We start from the raw sequence: 20,475 nt of genomic DNA on the forward strand, positions 1-20,475 counted from the left end.
AATGAGCCATGCTCTCAGTTCCCTGTTATCCACAGTTACATATAGAATGCACGTCTGCATTCACTATTTAGAGACTATGGATAAACCAGGGGGAAGATAATACATGAAACTGACTGAAAAAGGAAAGCGAAGCACATTATGAATTGATAGAAATTGTACATTTAATGTTTTATTTTTTTTTCTAAATACAGGTTTAAAAATCGAATAAAAAATGGATTTGAACCAGGTCACAGTCGGATAAGGATCTATTTATTTATTTATTTATTTATTTCAATGGCACACTCATTTTAAAACAAGATAATGTAGCTCGATTTATGCTTGTTATTTAGAAAAAAAACCCATAATACTCTTTAACTGCATTTGTTCATTACACGACACAGTCTGTTTTATGATGTCACAGCAGAGGAAGTACAAAGTGCTCTCCAGAAGTGGTATGGTGTTATTAGTCAGGAGAGAGAGAGAGAGAGAGAGAGAGAGAGAGAGAGAGAGATAGAGAGAGAGAGAGAGATGCAGCTATTCTCTCCCTGATCATTTCCTACCGCATTTAGCAAGAGCATAAGCAAAACCACACTCCATCATGCTGTTTAAGATGCTATTTTGTCCTCTATAAATAGTACAGAAGTTGTACGGCATGTCCTAAGAAAATGATCAAAGATCATATGGAGATTTGTATTGGTTATATCACACTGCAACAACTTCTGTATTTTGTTCTGTATCTGCTTAAATTCCACAGTGCATCTCTGAATTGCATAATATATTGTATTTCATATATAAATATATTTTTTCCCGTATATATAGACTAGCCCATTACTTATACCTCCTTATTGCTACATTGTTTTCATGCTTATACTGTAAAATAACAACTCATGACCATGTCCAGTAACTACCATAGTCTCCAATCAATTCCTGAAGATGTACAAAATAGTTCCACAAGAACAACAACACTATATGTGAATCTTTGAAATGATTCGAAACCAAAAACAGTGCATTATATGGATAGTCAAAAACCAGAGGAAATCTGAAACTAAAACACATGGCAGGAACCTGAAGCAAAGCGTAAATGCTTGTGCCTTCAACACTGCCAAGAAAGCAAAGATTTACTGCACTATAACACTTCTCAATTTCCATTCTAATTAAAAAAAAAAAACTCAATAGTTCAATAACGTGAGACATTATGGAGGCAGTTGTATGATTGTGTGCACCCTAAGTGCTTTTGGTTTTATTATTAAGTATATACAATCCAGGTCTAGGTGTATACAATCCAAGTTTAAGATGATACAGTGCTTAACTTCAAAACCACTCCCCTCCATCCCACAGATGTGGGTGTGTGTGTGTGTGTGTGTGCATGTGAATAGGTATGGCAAATCCTCTGTGTCACCTTGCGGTGGGCAGCTTTCAATATTGCATCAATCAGGAATCAGGTAATGACCAGGCTCATAGGAAATAAACCACAGCCTTACCTCGATGAGGAAGTCGCCGGTCCTGAGCCCTGCCTGCCAGGCCACCCCACCCTCATCGACTGACTCCAGGTACTGCAGTGCAGGGAAAGCAGGAGTCGGGGTGAACTCCTCAATGGGGGTATCAGCTTGACACAGGCAGCAAAGGTGGAAGGAAACCAAAAAACGATGTGAATCACATTAATCAACCTGTTTCCTACACAAAATACTGCAGTCATTTGCTGACTGCAATTTATGACGTCAGTTGACTGAAAAAAAATATATATATATATATATATATATATATATATATATATATATATATATATATATATATATATATATAATGTTTATATATATATATATATGGGACAAAATGTTTAAAGTTTGTTTGCTCTATCTGTGGAAATGCACCTGCAATGTGATTGCGGCCATAATGGAACAAAACTTTGCATAGGGAAATGACAAAACAGCAAGGCATCTGAAAGTGAACAGCAAGGGTGCACAGGTTTAAAATGGTACATTATAGCTCGCTTTATATAAGGATTTAATATATAACTGTGGCCTCCTAATATTTAATAAATACACTAGACAACACCTCATGTCCCAATAGATGCCATACGTACACAAATGCAGTAATTGCTTAGACTCATTCATCCACCACAGGCCTTAATATTCAATTTTGTCGTCATGGCAATAAGACACCAGTGGTGACAAGTGACACTTTCAATGAATCACCATTTTTACTGTAAGAGCCATGTTCCACTGTGTGTGTTTGAACTTCTCCTCAGACGAGTACAAACTGTTCAAGAAAGTGGTTCTCTTTTTTTATACACAATTGTACAATCGTACCCTTATATTGCCCTCAGATCATCCCTAGGATTAAACATTGGACTGCCAGAGGCTCTACTCAGGCTATGTCACTGCTTATATTTCATGATTTATAGTTGACATTTCAAATTCATTCTTCATTGATTGACGTCATCAATAAATTTGGAGTCATCCAGTCCATGACGTGCATAAATAAATAAAAGATTTGATAGAACACACATTGAGAAAAGTGGGCTTCATTTAGACAGGCACCTATAGCATAAATTAGTCCATAGATATAGAATATTATATTGTAAAATTACTGTGTGATATATGGTTTATGCCATGCTATTTTACACTTCTCATATACAAATGTGTATGTACATGCAAAAAATGTAACAAAACGACGATATAGTAATTACTGCCATTAACTATAATTACAACCCTTTATTTGAAATACTGTAGGTTCATGTATGATGCATTTCACTTAGTGGAAAAACAAGCAGGTTATTTACATTTCTAGAAGGGCAGGACAAGATGACATGGCTTTAAACCATGTGCTGGGCACTCAATATAATGATCAGTCTACATTTCTGGAAAGTGTTTGTAATGGAACCTTTTGGCAGCACATATTTTAAGCTCTCCACTCTGATTGACATCAAAGCTGTGACTTACTCTGCACTGTATTGCTGGTTTTGCTTGGTGTATATGTGCACTGGGCTAACGGCCCGGCCGTATAACATTTATATAATATATAATATATATATATTATATATATATATTATATATATATATAATATATATCTATATTATTTGACTCCACGACATCCACCAATACAATGAGGCTGTAGTTCAAGTATTGATGCAAGTATTCTTGGCTAAATAAACCTTTATTTATAAGCAAAGCACTATAAGGGAAAGGGGGGGGGGGCAATCAAAAGGGTTCTTTAAAGAAAAAACATTCCTCCTACCTTTGGCCCCTCGAAGCACAAATCCAAATCCCTCATTGTCCTTTTTCTGCAGGACCACTGTCTTCTCATCAATAACGCAGTCACTGTGAAGAAAATTCCGACCATAGCGACCGTTATTACACAGCTTCCTTCTCATCATTGCTGCAGCTGCTCTTCCAGAGTGAAGGTTCATCATTATCAACACCACCACCACCACCACCACGAGAGCAAATGAATCATTTACTCAAATGAATAATATGACAACACCACCAGCTCCGAAGAAAAAGACCTCAGATACAAAAATGAAGAAATTATCAACCAAGGAGCAGAAAGAAGAGGCCTCAGCCTGCAGGAGTCTGTGACGTGGTAAAACAACATAACAACCAAATAAATAATTCAATTATACACAAAAAAAAGAGAGCGCCTCGCTGATATATAAATAGAACAAAAAAAGAGGCTGCTTCAGAAAGCAAGCATGGTGGCTGTAAGGCCGTGTGTGAATGACTGAATGGATGTAAGCTCCCATGTCATCAGCGAGTTTGCTGTGCAAGCCTGAGGAACCCAGGCTGCATGTGATTTGAATGACATTTTCATTAACATAATCCTCAACTGTGAATGTACCAGATGCATTTTCGAGTCAAGCAAAAGACAAGCAAGCCAAATGAAAACTGAGCCAGCATGTTGTTGTTGCTGCTGCTGCTGCTGCTGCTGCTGCTGTTTTAATGTCTGTTATTCAAAAGCAGTGGTTGTTTTATCCTTTAAGTCCCAATGCAAGCCACCGAAAGAGCAGGATCATGGCCAGAGAGCAGAGCTTTTGCACTAAACATCTCTTTCAACCTATTGAATGCTGCATGCTGCCCAAAGCTCACATGATCTGTTTGACAGCCCACACGACTAATAGAGAGCAGATTGCATTAACGTCAGCAGACATGCTCCTGTACAGCACTAGAGATTTACATCATTCAATTAGCACAAGAAAAATTGATATTACAGGTAAATAAATGTAATGTACATGCGCAATAGATTTTTTTATTTTTTATTAAAGGGTGGTTCATAAACAGTGGATTGTCAAACCAGTATTTTACCCATCAATTAAACTATAGAAGATAACAATCCTGTCAATTCAAGTGCAGCGGGAACATTGATTAATTTATAGAAAAAAAAAGAAATAAATTAAAAAAAAGAAATAATTGATTTCTTGGAAGTGTTTATAAATAACACGTTCTTTCTCTTTCTTTCTTTTACAAAATACATCATAATAAAAAAAAACTAGAGGGAAAACTAAATAAATACATTTAATCATTTGTGTATTTTAATTAGAGGAGAACTGTGGCAGTACTGTTGCTTTTGCAACAAACAACATTATTTTAGACTACAGAATTAGCTTCGGTTAAAATACCTTGGGCAAAAAAAAAAAAAGAGACACAATTAATCGTCCATGCAATTAATATTTACTTGTCAAATCTCTCAATAAAGAATGCTAATCTACCTTCAGCTGCTTGGTATAGTAATGAAGCTCTTTAATGTCTGTATACATTGAGGCCTTTAGCATATATTGGCCATGTACACATAACTACTTACTTTGTTCTAACTCTCAAATCAAATTAGCCAGTACATGTGTATATTAACAGATATGTTTTTTATAATTGTTTTAATTATTTAGCATTGAAATTAAAAGGGAGTTGACTCGAACAGACAGCAGCAGAACCATGGAATGCTGAGTTGCCGTAGTAACCATGGGCTTGTCAGAGTGCAGTAGGGTTATTATAATCCAGAGCCAGTGATAAATGACGGTCCTTGGTTGTACAGAATATTATTATTATTATTATTATTTTTTATTACTGAACACTTGTACCTCACGGTGATACATTCAACCTCCTTAACTTCCGGAGATGTTGCTATTTCTGGAGCAGTTCATCTTTTATATCTCTGTGACAGAGATCTCAAAATCATCTGGAGAAAGATTGATTAAGCCTTTGCATATTTACAATACACCATTTCATTTTACTGTATTTTATTTCCACGCCGTTATGAAAATGAGTTGGTTTTGTGAGGCTTGGTTTTAGTCCTAATCCCACCCCCCAACCTCCTGCTCCTCCCCTCTTCGTTTTTGTGTCTATTTATGTTTATTCATCCGTAAAAGGAAAGTCAACAACATTGCTTTGTGTTGTAAATCCCCAGTTGATAATTGCTGTACTGCTGTAACTACAGTAAATACCTCACAACCTTTCATCTATATGGACTGAAAAGGTTACTAACTTCAAAATAAACATATGTCTCACTTAATACACACAATTGTAAAAAAAAAAAAAAAAAAAAAACACGTGTTTATGCATACAGTACAGTACAACATATTCATGCAAAAGTGCCTTTCTAAAAGTTTATCACAGTATTTTTGCACAGTACTGTTGCAGTGTTTCCATGCTTTTCCCATGGCCATACTATGTAATCGCCTTAACTTACCCTGGTTTACCATGTTTATTAATATGCTTTACCTTGCCTTGGTACTCTTTACAATGTGTGTCTACAAAATGCTTTCCCTTGCTTTCACTATGCTTCATTGCACTTTGCTGTGCTTTTACTATGGTAAACTTGTATCAGTATTTTAAAACAAATTACTGTTTTATAAATGTTATTACTGACTGATCAATAATACATACTTAGCTTAGCATTAGAAGCCAAAAAGATTATCCTTTTTCAATGATGTGTTCCCTGACCAACTTCCTCATGGAAGAGGTTAACAATGAAAGCACATTTTTTTGAGCGCTGTACCACAACACCGTCGTGCTCTTGTGTATGCTGTGAAACCAATGTCTTTATCCATCAATCACCAAAACAAAAAAAAAGTTTTAAAATACTTTTGCATTACCCAAAGCAGAATAGATTGAGAGCAACTCTTCGCCCCCTGCTAGGCACCTTTATAATTCATTTAAGGAGCATTGTGGTCCTAGACCCATGTGCAATTCCTCACATCGTTGGTAGCAAAAAACTCAAACTAGAGAAGAAATGGTGACACAATCACAAACAATTAGAACTTGGAAACATAGAAAACAAAACCAACGAAATAAAAAATAAAAAATGATATTCCAGACTGATATTTCCTCTTCAAATAACACTTTTTAAGATTCAATACATTCAATACATTCAATACATCAACAATGACTTCATCTGAAGGTACTGTATGTTTGCACCCGTATGAGAGATAAAGCTCACAAATTCACCAGCATGTGTCTGTAGCTATGTTGCCTAATCTGTCTTAAAGCACTCCTGCCCATCCTCCACTGAACTGCCAGCGACTGTTAGCAAAAATTCACTCCTCAGTGAATAGCACCTTAATCTTGGAAGCAATGTCCCTTTGCATAATTTAACGTCACATGCTTACTTCCTCAGGGTTGATATACACTTCCAGCTGGTTTGTTAAAACATAATATTTTTTACATCCCAGAGAGTTGTCTGTTGGACTAAAAAAAAAGCCCATAACAGTTCCTGACATAGGTACTGCAAAGTTTCCTGGTTTGTACTGTATGTCTGGGATTCTATACCAAGAACAAGACCATAAACAGCATGTTTAAAGCAGGATCTATGCAAGTGTGATACAAGGATAAGGAAGGATTTCATGCATGCAAAACCATACAAAACTTGCATCACCCTTGCAATACATGGCAAAGTTCTTGCTTTACACTTGCATTGGTCCCAGCATGATCCTTGTGGTTTTTTTGGTATGTGATTCAGCATCTACTTTATTTACCTAGTGGCAACTGTTTGTCCTGTAATTCAACTGTTATGTCCCTGATCCCTATCTCATGCTACTGACACTAACTGCACAGTTATCAGTGGGTCTTGATAAAAACAAGTATAGGCTGAACTTTATCAACCACTAAAAAGGTTAGCTCCTTATCCCCCTCCCCATAGGGAATGCACCAGGATGTATCGCCAAGCACCAATCACTACTCAAGACACTGCAGTGTGTAACCAGCCCTGCACAGTATTCCTATTTGCCACTGCGAAAAAAAAAAAGAAAAATGTAGATTATGTACTGTATATTACAGGTAACAAACCAGCAATCTCTCAAGACTGAAGTCAAAGCAATATGGTTTCCATTTGTACCATGCTGTTACTAGGATTCCTTTACAATTGCATCAACAAACTGGCAGGGGAAGGTTTGGAATTGAGGAGCTTATCGAGATGAAATTATTTTGCATTTGGAATTAGGTGTATCCTCAGTTTCAGATAGTATTTTAATGGCACATCAGAAAGACTTTCTACCCAAAAATAAATAAAAAAGCAGGTTAAGTCGCATTCTAGATAATGCTAACATTAGACTGGAAGGACTGCATACAAGTCACAATACAGTATTTATCAACAGTACCTTGATTGGTTATGTATTTTTAACCAACACCTTGCAATGATTTGTATGCAATAACAAGCTGAATACTGCTATGCTGTACTTAACATTTGCTACCTATACTGAATAACTTGGATTCACTCCTAATGAATATAAACTGTTCCAGCCCCCATCATGATAAGCCAAATACAGAATGTCAATTACTGAACACAGATTTTTAGATGTGTTTTCATGTACTGTACCTGTTAATATAATGATAAGATGTGATGAACCACCCCCAATGGGAGAGAGTTCCAGATTCTATTCACAGAACGAGTAGCGATTATGTAAATCACATAGCACCCTCCCACTGATTCGTCACTGTCCCTCAAACCTGCTATGAAAGGACAAGGTCTTTCAACACTTGTGTACAACCAGGAACTCCTGGAAGCAAAGCCCATTGTGCCCAGCTCTTAACAGATTGAGTGTTACCTTTGTGATATGGAAAATAGACTATGCAGAGGTACTGGATGATGTGAGCTGTAAGACCAATGAAAGAAACAAACCAAAAAAAATAAATAAATAATCATCGTATTGCTGATACAGTAGGTGTCAAACTAACGTACAAGTTCTGATTACATTACGGGCTGCTAACTCACTGGGATCAAGGGCTTGCCAATATATTGCTCCCTCTAGACACCAAATCTTCAGTTTAATAGCTCACAAACAAGACACTACATTCTTCCAAACCAAATGGCTGGGTGACAAGTGTGATGTAAAATTGCTCATAGTGCAATCGAAGATACATTTCTAGGGTATTAATATTGTTTCTGTATAATTGATGCACTTGTAGATAAACAGAATAATGGCTGGTTCAGTGTGTAATACCAGGGAGTAATACCATTGAGGGCTTCTGGGGACAGTGGGAGAGAGTTACATTTATCAGTCAGGTGTAGGGAGATACAGACAACAGGATGCAGCTCTCAGAGCAGGAAGTAGTTGGGGAAAAAATATATATTGTGGCAAACCCTAACACTGTCCAAGGAGTGTGGGAAATTGAGAAATGCTGTGAAACACGATCAAGAACCGGAAACTCTGAACATTTTAAGTTTTTTTTGATCGGCGCTGGCATTTTACTTTGTTTACTCAGACTCTGAGTCTGAGTAGATGACGTTCAGCTATAAGGGTATCAGGGTCAGCTTGAACACTGATAAGGGACTCTGGATTTTGTTTTTATTAAGCGTGTGTCTATGCTGCACAGGACTCCTCTAATGGTGCTGGGCTCATATTCAGAGCCGTCTTGTTTTTTTAATTGAAAAATAAAGTCTGCTGTAATACCGTTGAACTGTGTGGTGGGTATGGTTTCTATTTCCCGTGACTCACTCATTTTTGACAGGTAGGACTGCAGTAGACGAATGTCGAAAACTGTTTTCTTTATGGTGTTCGGATTCTCTTGTTTTTGGACAAAATCCAGTCTTTCTTTGGTACCACAGTTTCCCTTTGAGAGCGCCATTGCTTCATGTTGCTGGTTTCACTCCAGTGGGGAGTCGGCTTTCGGGTTGGGGCAGCGGTTAGACTGGAAGCTGGCTCCACTCTGCATGTTATTTTATATGATAGTATCATTGGGGCTAAACAATATTGTTAGCACCTTGCAATGACAGTTTTATCACTTTACATTCAGGGGTATTACAAGATTTTTTTTGTATGACGCACATTGTTTTGGTCTATCCATATTATTACAATATATTTCATTCACTTCGATGTAAACAATACAGCCTGTAGTACTGATACAATACAGCATGGGCATTAACACACTAGCAAAGGCCTCCCCTATTGGCACAAAGGCACTGGCTACACATTACTTGCGTTTACCTGAAACTGTCTACATTGAAAAATGAAGAATAAAAACTAGGATGTTGTGTGTCTTATTGAAATCTCTAGCATTGGCGCCCTGTCATGAAACCAAACAATCACTCAAGATGCATGGGCATCAGTTGTTGACAAGGTGACTGAAGGTGGCATGGTGCGCCCTTGTTATGAGGCAGTAAAGGTCATGTATCCCAGCTTCCCCACAATGGCATTCCACTAGCACTTGCATTACAACATACATAGCATGAGTCTTAACTGCAGCATGGCTCCCCTCTACAGTTCTTGGCTTTTAAACAACATCACCTCAGTACTGTTTGCATGCTTTTCATGAATTATGTAATGTTTCTAGCCCCACTTTAAGTTTTAAAAACACTGAAGTGAAATTTCAGTGCTTAAGCCTTATTTTAATGTTCCATAGAGAGACACATTTAATATTGCAATACAAAACAGAAATCAGTCTTACCTTGATGCATCAAAGCTATCATAGGATCCAACAGTGTAGTGCCTGAAAAGCTTCTTTGATCTGTCCGTTCGGGTTTCTGCGAGAAGATTAAAACAAATTAGAATCCATCTGCCATTAGGTCTGCAATGTGTATGATTTATAATAGCACAAATAGACCCATTATACAGGCATTTAAGACTCCTTTATGTTTGTATGGAAATCAACATACCTGGTGTATTTATCACTTGCTCATGTCTTTCAGTTAACAATATACATCATATTATATTTAGCTGGGGACTAAACTTAAAACTTCTCCATTGTTTTTCAAACTTTATCCTCAAATCGTTAATTGTACTTATTCCCTTTTAAGGGAGCCAGTTTACTATATATAAACCATTCAATGCATGTCAAATGTGTAAGACAAGGGAGAATCTTGTTTTTATATGATCTGGTTTCCTTCCAATTTAACTGAAAATACTAAAATATTTGGAACATCCTATCTATGGTGTTTTCCAGTAATAAAGACTCCAAACAATTAATCAAAAATGTTACAACCAAGGGAGCCATTGTGCTGTATATGTTGCTGATCTCGATGCAACAATAAGTTTGTAATCAGTGCGCTACTTCAGCTTATTCAACAAGCTACATGAGTCACTCTTTGCCCTTTGTCTGGAAACACAAACTCCATTGAGTAATTTTCTTCCATCCCTTCTTTCTGAGTCATCATCAGCAAAAAAGGTAAAGCTATAAATAGTGTACCTCTTTGCCACCAATTTGTGCAATCTCAGACATAGCCTACAATCTGCTTTGCCAATGTCAAGGTCTGATCCTGCAGGATAAACTCCTTCCATCAGTCAATCACATTGATTTTCATAACGAGCACATCAGCAAACCCCCGATTCCTAGGTTATAAATCTCTCCAGATCTGTCTGTTTGTAGATCTATGTAATTATTCGTCTATTTGCATTCCTGTTCTTTCACAGCGAATGTGTACTACAGTAAACAGTACATACTGTATTCTGCTTGTAGTTGTGGTATGTACTACTCAGTAAGTATACACTATAGAGTACAGTGAACTCAAAAACAGCAAACAGCTTTATATCCAAGGAGAACCTATTTTAATAAATAGCCACTGTATAATGTTTCAGCTTCCACCTTTTTCAGATGGTATGGTAGAAATTGTTAAGTAGACTGATGTTGTCGTTTAAGTTTGAAACTTGAAAAATGTCAAACTTAACAACATCCGTCTGCCTCGCTACATCTACCATTTGGAGTAAACAGCTTTGAGAATCTAGCCCTATTTGTTAACTATATCATATTGCAATATAAATATTTGACAGGAAAAATGCATGACTGATGCATCATGCTGAAACCTCTGGAAAAAGTCAAACTGTACTGTTACCTTTCTCACTGTATTGTTACCTTCCTCACAACCTTGGCTGCACGTCCCATCTGACAATACTAATTCCTTGCAGGGAATTGTTTTGATGTTTATGCCAAACAAAATCCCTTTCTGAGCCAGTCGCAAAATCAACTTTAATAGAGCAGACATCTACTCCTGCCTTAACGTTTACAAATCTGCCACAGTTCATTTCTTCTATATTAGTACAAAATGAAGTTGCATCCTGAATTAATAAGATCCCTGAAGATCAGCGCGGTTTCAGGGTTAAAACAGGGGCACAGTGTTTTGCATGCAAAATAAAACCACCATAATGTGCTCAATACAACACTGAGACCCTTTCAGGGGTAAGACCCTGGCTGAATGTAAAAGCACCAAAGCATCATTTTACTGAAAACATTTCTGTGATGTCACCCTTTGATCTATTAATTGATGAATTCTATGAATATTTTAACTAAAAGTGGCTGTGTGGCTTTGAAGAGAAGAAGTTTAGCAGATATATGGCTGATTAAGAAATCCACAATCTGTAAAATGCTACACAAACCTCATGAGCAAAGTAAAAACTACTAATATCAATAGCTTAATATACTTGAATGAAAATGTGTGAATGAAAGAATTGCTTCTCTCATTACAGTATATAAATACAGTATATATTATTGGCATTTTTCGGTTATGTTTAGAACTGTATTCACTTGTTACTGGAATATGAGATCGACAATATACAATGGATATATTTGTGAATGCACTAAATTCAAACGCTACAAGTCACTAACTAATATGCAGGACTTTGTCACAGTATCAGTTCTGCTTAGAGAAAATAATAATAATAATAATAATAATAATAATAATAATAATAATAATAATAATAATAATAATAATAATAATTCCACAGCCCTCTGCACAAGCTAAAACAACCGTGACATTGACACTTTGGCACTTCCAGTGCTGTTGCAATGATTTGAGTTTTAATACATGAGGGCCAACAAAAAAAATATAGAACTGCATGAATTTTACCCTAGCAGTCGTTACCAAATCCTAAAACTGAAAAAAAAAAAATGAGGGTTAACTTTGATCCTAATTTATCATTTGAGTCTCACATTAGGGAAGTTATCAAATTCACTTGAGAAACAGCCAAACTGAGAGCTGTTATCTCCTTATCTGATGCCGAGAGACTAACACATGCCTTTGTTTCTTCAAGAATTGATTTCTGTAATGCACTCCGCTGGCATCCCAAAACGTGCAGTGTCCCGATGACAGCTTGTTCAGAATACCGCTGTTCGAATTTTGACTAAAACAAAAAAAAATGAGCATATTACGCATTTTAGCCTCCTTGCACTGGCTCCCTGTACAATATAGAACTGATTTTATTGAATAATCTCATTATTGGCCTACAAAGCCTTGAATGGAGCAGCACCTAGCTATTTGCAGGAGCTGCTGACTGCGTATCTCCCAAATCACACTCTTAGATCACAGGAAGCAGGGCTGCTTGTTGTTCCCAGGGTCATTAAAATCAATACGGGAGGGAGGGCTTTTTCTTTTAGAGCCCCTAAACTATGGGATGCAAGACCTCCATGTGTTAGGGAAGCTGGGTCTGTGGGTATTTTTAAGTGTAAACTTAAAACACGTTTTTATAAAATGGCATTTTTATCTTAGTGGTTTTAATGCAACATAATTGCTAAATGTAATGATTATTATTATTATTATTATTATTATTATTATTATTATTATTATTTATTATTATTATTATTTGTACATTTAATAAGCTGAAAATGTCTTGGCTCTTATATTTTTATGTATTTTATTGTATTTTTATGTATTTATGTACAGTGCCAGTGATACTTCAGTATGCAAGGTGCTATATAAATGAAATAAATAAATACAATAATTCCTGGCAGGTAAAGACATATAAACGGATGGCCTGATATTTAAAAGGTATGCAGTGTACATGATGCACTGCTGACCTGAGTCAGCCGCACAGTGGCTTCAGATCAGTGTTTCTCCCTGCCAGGGGCTCTGCCACACTCATGCTATGTGAATGCATGTAATAATGACTCATGCCAGCCCACTACCACTTTGCATATAGTGCTGCATTGTCAATGCTTTGCACTTGACTTAAGTAGCTGCATACCTATTGATTCATAGACATATCCAAGCCCTCAATAAAACCTAAGATATTTCCCTTTTTATGATGAAAAGCTAAACATAACAAATGAGAAAACATTAGCACTAACACTTTATATTGCGCTGTAAATGGTAAATGGCTGATAACAATGCCCTTTATACAGATAAAAGTATATATATACACATACACACACACACACACACACACACACACACACACTATATATATACTGCCCTGTTACACATCTATGACTGCTGTCTTATAAATTAGTATATAAACCATTTTGCTTACCTGTAATAGGGTCTCAAATGTTACTGCCCTGCCCATATCCATAACAGACTGACATAAATATTTTTTATCTCATACCTAGAGTATATATGAATTGGTAAATGACCTACATAGTAAAACTACACAGTAACTTTGCATAGTGAATGCCTTTGAGAATTGTTAAAGTAAATACATTTCCCAGCTGCACACAGATTAGAGAAATATTCACGTTATAACCACATTCGTAGTCCCCCAGAAAGGCAAACTGTCAAACCCTACACTGTGACTGTATAATATACAGCATCTCCATTAACAGCTCTTTGAAGATAAGTTTAATTCTTTTCTATGGATGATGTAAATTGCAAGGTGAGCATTTGAGCAGGGAAATGACAGGCAACGGTTTTGAGTCTTGTACAGTAGTAATAAGTGGAACTGCGATTTCACAGCCCAACAATTTCTGTAATTTTAATATGTGACTTCAGAACGCACCTTTCTGCATTAGCCACACATTCACATTAATTCAACACATACTATATTACATGCAACACTACCTCTTGAATAAGAAAAAAGAAAATAACCATATACTAGCCATGCACTAAACAGCTATTATTAAAATCGTAGATTTTATCTGAACAAGAACAGGGTAATTTGGCAAAAATCTGGATTTGGAACTTAAAATTCAATTGTTTGAAATGCAAGCTACAGGGTTCACTATGCATTGTAGCAGCATGAAGCATTCGTTTGCAGTCTGAACCTACATAGCACAGCAAGCAATGCAATCTAGGCATGTTCAGGAAAGCCCAGAGAAGCTAAAACTTGACCATCATAAGAACAAACAGAGTGAAGGTTTTAGTGCTCATATATATATATATATATATATATATATATATATATATATATATATATATATTATATTATATATATATATATACATAAGCTAGATCACCTAATTTAGATTAATTACATTCATTTTTTTTATTTTTTTTGGACAATCAAAGTATAGTACCTCCAAAGTGAACTTTCTTCCTTGATCTAGGTGTTTCATCCATTTGCCCTCAGTAAGCGACTGAAGTTTGTGATCTTCTTAGATTCCAGTTAAAAAAAATTACACACCATGCAGGTAAATCCTTTGATTTTAAGCAACTGTACAATCCACAGCTAGAAAAAAAGTTGTAATTGCCACAACATCTGCATATTTAAATCCATATTAAGCAAAATCTTACAAAACCAAAAATCAGCAAATTCCACGGACTGAGAAACGCTATTTTGCTTCTGTTTAGAGCCAGGAATAAAAAAAAAAGAAGAAGAAAAAAAAACTACATCATGCCAAGGCCCACTCCATAGCAACAGAGTTTTACAGTGTAGAGAATGTTTCCATGGAAATGCATCAATCAGGAATCTGCATGAGTGTTGAAGTGAAGGGTGCCTCAAAACCAAAGCAATTACCCATGCCATTAGAGATGAATAGAAAAGAAAATCAACTTACAGGAGCTGCAGCGAACTAAAGTATTGATTTCTCTTAGCAGTTTTTCTGCTAAAGGCTGTATTGCTTTTACCAAACAATTTCTTATGTTGAAGTAGCTGGCACTATGAACCGAAAACACTTTTTTAAATATGTATTTTTATGAAAAGCAAGACTTTTTTAGAATGAACACAGTTCTTTATATAAAAAAAGTAACGACCTAGAGCGTTGATGAACGACGTGGAAAATGCAGCATGCTTTCCTGGTAGTACCTTTAACATATACTCAAAGACTGTCACCACGCCAACATGACCACACAATGTATTTGAGTCACGTAACTGCTCCAGTTAAATAAAAACAAATCAAAACATTCAATTTCATTCCATTAGATTTCACAAACACTTTTGTAATATATTCACTATTTACACCAGCTTCATAAGCAATCACAGAAAAGACAGCTGTTGCATTTTGTGTAGATAACATGATGAAAAAGCTACAGGGACACTTAGTTACTTGTATAAGACCAACCTATTCTTAGAGAGCGTATTTAGCATATGGATTCCCTCTTGAAGGTACAGCTGTGTTGAAGTGGCTTGTCATCAGCGCTGAAGTGCAAATGAATATGGGAATCTTGAAATAAATGTTATCTCAAAATAAAAAATGTCTTCCTTATGTCCCACTGTAGCTGATGACCTCACTACACAGTACGATACATTTCACAATATGAATAGGGGTTGCAATTGCCTGATTCGCCAGACAGTACTAACAGTAATGGATCACCCTAATCTATGTTTATGCTGCATAGTGAGGTATGCAATTTTGCATGTTTGCTTTACTTTAAACACTGTATGCATCGTTATACACAACCTTACTTTAAGTCATTCACTTTTCCAGCCTATTACTGAAATACGTTAACTTAATAACTAGAATAGCAGTTAAACATGCAGACATCTTTTCCTGTACTTATAACATGTACTGCTGTTATTAAAAAGCATCAGTATAGCAAATAATCTACTATACTTAGCAAATATTATATAAGAGCCGGACTCGTCTGCATTCGTGGCATTCGTGGTTTCATCTCAATCAGGGGACAGGACAGAATCTGCAACGGCAGTGTATTACACAACATTGCCCGTTTCAAGTGCAACACTGCTGTATAATAATTTCCAGCAGGTTTTCTTTGCTGCCAAACAATGGCTGACACATACATCCACATGCTTTTCTCTACAACAGCAGGATCCCTATCGATACCTTCAATGGTACATTAAACAGTTTGACAAGAGATGTGTAGGATCCCCTGCAGGGAAGCATTGGAAGGACAAGGCGGTCGTGCCTGAAGATGTAGGGAAGTGTAGAGCATACTGCAGCTATAACATGACTAATAATTATGCACACTTCAACCAATCGGATGACTAAGAGAAGCAAGCGACTTGAACCTGTTTTTTTAAGTTACAGTCTTAATTGATTAGCTCCAATTTCCAACAGTCAGGATGGACCCGGATCATTCACTGTATCACTGAAGGTCTGTTATTTGAAGATGCTGAGTAGAAGTTGGATTCAGCAGAGGCACCTGCCTAGATGTATTGGTCTAATCCAGAGAGGCAATGCAATACAGCAGCTGTGGGTGTGAGGCTAGATGGAGGTGGAACAAGTAGGAGGGAGCCATGGAAATCTACACAAGGGCAGGAGAGAGCAACAGGAGTTGTTTTTTTTTTCACCGGAAGCAGGAGGGAGAACATACTGCGCATCTTCACTCCTACACAAGCTTTTAGCACAGACAATATCTAGCACAAAAATCACTGGGATTATACAGTATGCATAGGTTACTAAAAACATGGTCTGTTTAACTGTGCACAGGCACAAAGCATTCCACTGGAGTTGAATAGTTCAAAGGTTTACAGTATAACATTAGAAGGATAAGCATTTCTGCACTTATCCTACCTACTAAATATAGTTCATGTTTCAGTTATATTCTAGGGCACTTACATACTCTTGTACAGGACACTTTCGACAGGACTTTTTCCTGAATAACATTTCCGAACTGATGCTGTATTGCACACTGTTTGTACAGGTGCATGAAGATATACCAATCTGACAGAGATCACAGTTTCAGTTAACAGTAAAACGCAACAGAGACTGCTTCATATTTTAAACATTAATTTCACGCACTGGACTAATTCACAGTCTAAAAAGTGGAAGAATGCAGCACATACCGATAGTGAAACTCCCTGAACTTCAGTTTAGACTTAAACCTGACATAGTTAATTGCTATCTTGTAAAACAAAAGTGGTTGTCTTGAAAGAATAATTTAACACCATTGTATGGATTTCTATGATATTCGTGAATTTTATTTCAGCTCAATACCCCGGAGCAGGACCCTGTCCTTTAGGGAGCAGAGATGAAGGTCCAATAGGATATGCTCAATGAAACACCTGGGTCTGTCACACATGAGACAGTTGGCCGCAGCCAGTATTTGGTGTCCTTGAGTCAAAAAATAATCTGCTTGATACATGAGAGATGCTGTGGCTTAACAGACTGCTGCTCCAGGCCTAATGCGAGCAACCTTTTGTTAAAAGAAGGCTTAAACAGCCTTTGTGCCAAAAAGGTTACTTACACTCAATAAGCTTGTTCTTTTAATCAGCAGGTAGTCCCAGATCCTGCAGCAGAGTTCTGCAATGTTAAATGGCAGTTGGAGAGAAAGGGAAGAGGGACCTCAGCTGCACGTGTCCCACATTTTTCAGTATCTACTGTGACTTCTGTTTGACAATGATTTATTGGTCCTTGAAGCACAAAGGGAAATTGAGTTTGAAGTGATGTTCAATCCCTATTTATGAAGGTTTTTTTTTTTTGTAGGGGTAAAATTCTTGTGGGTTTTGATAGAAAATAAAATGTGTTTTATTTGAATATGTATGTATTTATAAGAAAAGAAAAAGGGGTACCTCGAAAGCCCAAACAATTACTTGGTCAATGTAAAATAACAAACTAACTTCTTTACTTCTCTCCGCGTAGATCATGAAAACACCAGCCTGCTAAGAAGGTGCTAGCCCAAATGCTTCTCTTCTTATCTTAGTTTCAGCATAAGTTTTAATTGAATGCAGATCTACTGTTTTTAGATGTGTTAGAAGTATTGTGTCCCATAATTTCCCTAACGGGTAACTTGAATCTATTACATTATTAACTCTAACATAAACCTTAACAGAGCTATGAACCCTATACACAGGATATAGTGTTTATTTTACTGTGTTAAGTGACATAAACGTTTGAAAGGCAAAAATTGTATCAGTATTCAAGTGAGCATTAGATGTTGCAGATTTCAATCAACTGCTACTTCTCAACAGTCTGTTAAAAGCATCAAATGGACAGGACCTCAGCTTACAATATCACTTCACAATCACACTTTCAGCATGTCACCATATCACACACGTATTGTTCTATTATCTGTATAATTGACATGCTGTCATTTTGTTATTTTATACATTGTATTAAAACATGACATTCTCATATCAGGTTAAGGGATGTCTTTTTGCAACAGAAGGGGTATCACTGTATCACCTTTTGCTTAAATGTGACAACTGCAGTGAGGAGAAAAAAAAAATATTGAGATTTGATTTGAATGCTTAAAAACAGACACTCCTTTTTCATATTGCAGGCATTCACATCCCTTTCCTGTTACATATGCATCAACGATGGTACATGTTTCTACTGTAAAGAAACAAAAAATAACATATAACTGAAACAGAGTTTAGAGACTACTGCAGAATACAATGGCTCTTATATTAATTTCCCGGTCAGGATTACAGAGATCAGAGAAAACAGTTGTGAAAAGAATGCAAACCATAGACAACACAAATCGCAACAATAAATCAGTTCTAAATTCCACTGTTTAACAGCACAGCTTCTGATGAAACACATGACTTACTGAATCTGTGTGTGCGATAGCAAAACCGTCTCACTGCAGGGCTCTTGTTCCAAGCAACAATAGCTGCCAGGATTTTTTGTTGTTGAAATAGCTCCATTTAACCAGCTTATTACACACTAAATTAATTACATCAAATGCTATGGAATCAAACACAGCCAACAGAGATACAAGATGGAAATCAAAATGAACGCATTCATTGTGTTTTAGTTCTTGCAATATTACAAATGTGGCTAATGACTCTATGTAACTGTACGCACATTATGTTAAAAACATTTGACTTTTGTAATGAGTATCCGTGATTTGGATCTGACTTTAAACTTGTAAAGCCAAATGCCTGGCCAGGGTCATACATTATTAGGCCAAAATGGGTATTTTTTTAAGTTTTAAATACTGAACCACTCACACGTGTAACTGTTGGTGTTTTAAAGAAGTCATAGTGCAGTAGGCATGTTTAGTATATTCAGCAGTAAGCCTTAATGTTACATTCTGAGAAGAAGCAGATAACTATTTCTGGTCGGGCCATGCAAACTTTAATCAAAGTATATCGGCCACATAAAGGCAAGGGTTTTTTTTTTCTTTCTTTTTGTTAAACCTCCATGTAGAATTCGACTGCATATTCCATGACCTTCAGCACCCTCAATCAGAAAAGGATGATTTAACAACGAGATCTACAGAAACATTGGGTTTAGGCAATCGTGTATGAAAGAACGATATCTTTCAGAACTGAAGGGCTGAATTTTAGTTTTTAATCTAAGATCACTGTGGAACAGTTAGTAGACTGGGAAAGTGGCTGAGAGGGGTTGCAGCTAGGTCGCCTGAAAGTTTTAAAATGACATTTCTTCTTAAAATCTTCAGCAATCTTTAAAATCGTCACTGCTTGAATGATATGCCAATAAAATTAACTTTTTATGCGTCCTATAATTTTAACCACTTTTACTGTGTTGTCACCATGGGTAGCAAAAAAGTTATTAAGTTCCATTTAGTTACAATACATGAATGATGGATAATAGTTTTTGTCTTCGGTTCAAGGGTTAAAAACATATTTAACATAGTTGATTAAAAACATAAACAACTACCCACATTAACATGTTTACTCTATTCTCAATAACCAAGCAATAATCATATATATATAAATACAGAAACATACTATATAACTTTTTTTTTTCAAACAAATGGGGCCACTTAAAGTGGTTGAAAATACAAGAATTATGATCATATTGCACATAAATGCATAATTGAACTGTAATTGAACAATTACATGGTACAATTATAATTACACAGCTGTATCAGGGTTCAACTATCAATATTCCAAAGTGGAAGATGTGACAAACAAACTATTTTAGTGACCGCTTACTGTAAATGCTTCTCTCACTAGGAATCGAAAGGTGGCATTACAATAATGGCTCAAACTAAATTAGCACTAAATCACTCTTAACAGCTCTGCAGGGGGCGAAACTGCACGCTGGGATTTGTTT

General features: G+C 36.4%; 1 protein-coding gene across 1 annotated transcript in view; it reads right to left on the minus strand.

The window, feature by feature from the left end:
* LOC121295037 (SH3 and multiple ankyrin repeat domains protein 2-like) overlaps nt 1–20,475 on the minus strand; it is a 116,482-nt gene that overhangs the window by 39,724 nt on the left and 56,283 nt on the right. The window contains exons 14-16 of the mRNA XM_041219324.1: nt 9,853–9,928; nt 3,218–3,300; nt 1,461–1,585 (exon numbers count right to left, since the gene is read on the minus strand). Coding sequence (XP_041075258.1) covers nt 1,461–1,585; nt 3,218–3,300; nt 9,853–9,928 — 284 coding nt within the window. The remainder of the gene's footprint in view (nt 1–1,460; nt 1,586–3,217; nt 3,301–9,852; nt 9,929–20,475) is intronic.

The sequence above is a fragment of the Polyodon spathula genome, chromosome 19 (genome assembly GCF_017654505.1).
Source record: "Polyodon spathula isolate WHYD16114869_AA chromosome 19, ASM1765450v1, whole genome shotgun sequence".
Classification (NCBI taxonomy): domain Eukaryota; kingdom Metazoa; phylum Chordata; class Actinopteri; order Acipenseriformes; family Polyodontidae; genus Polyodon; species Polyodon spathula.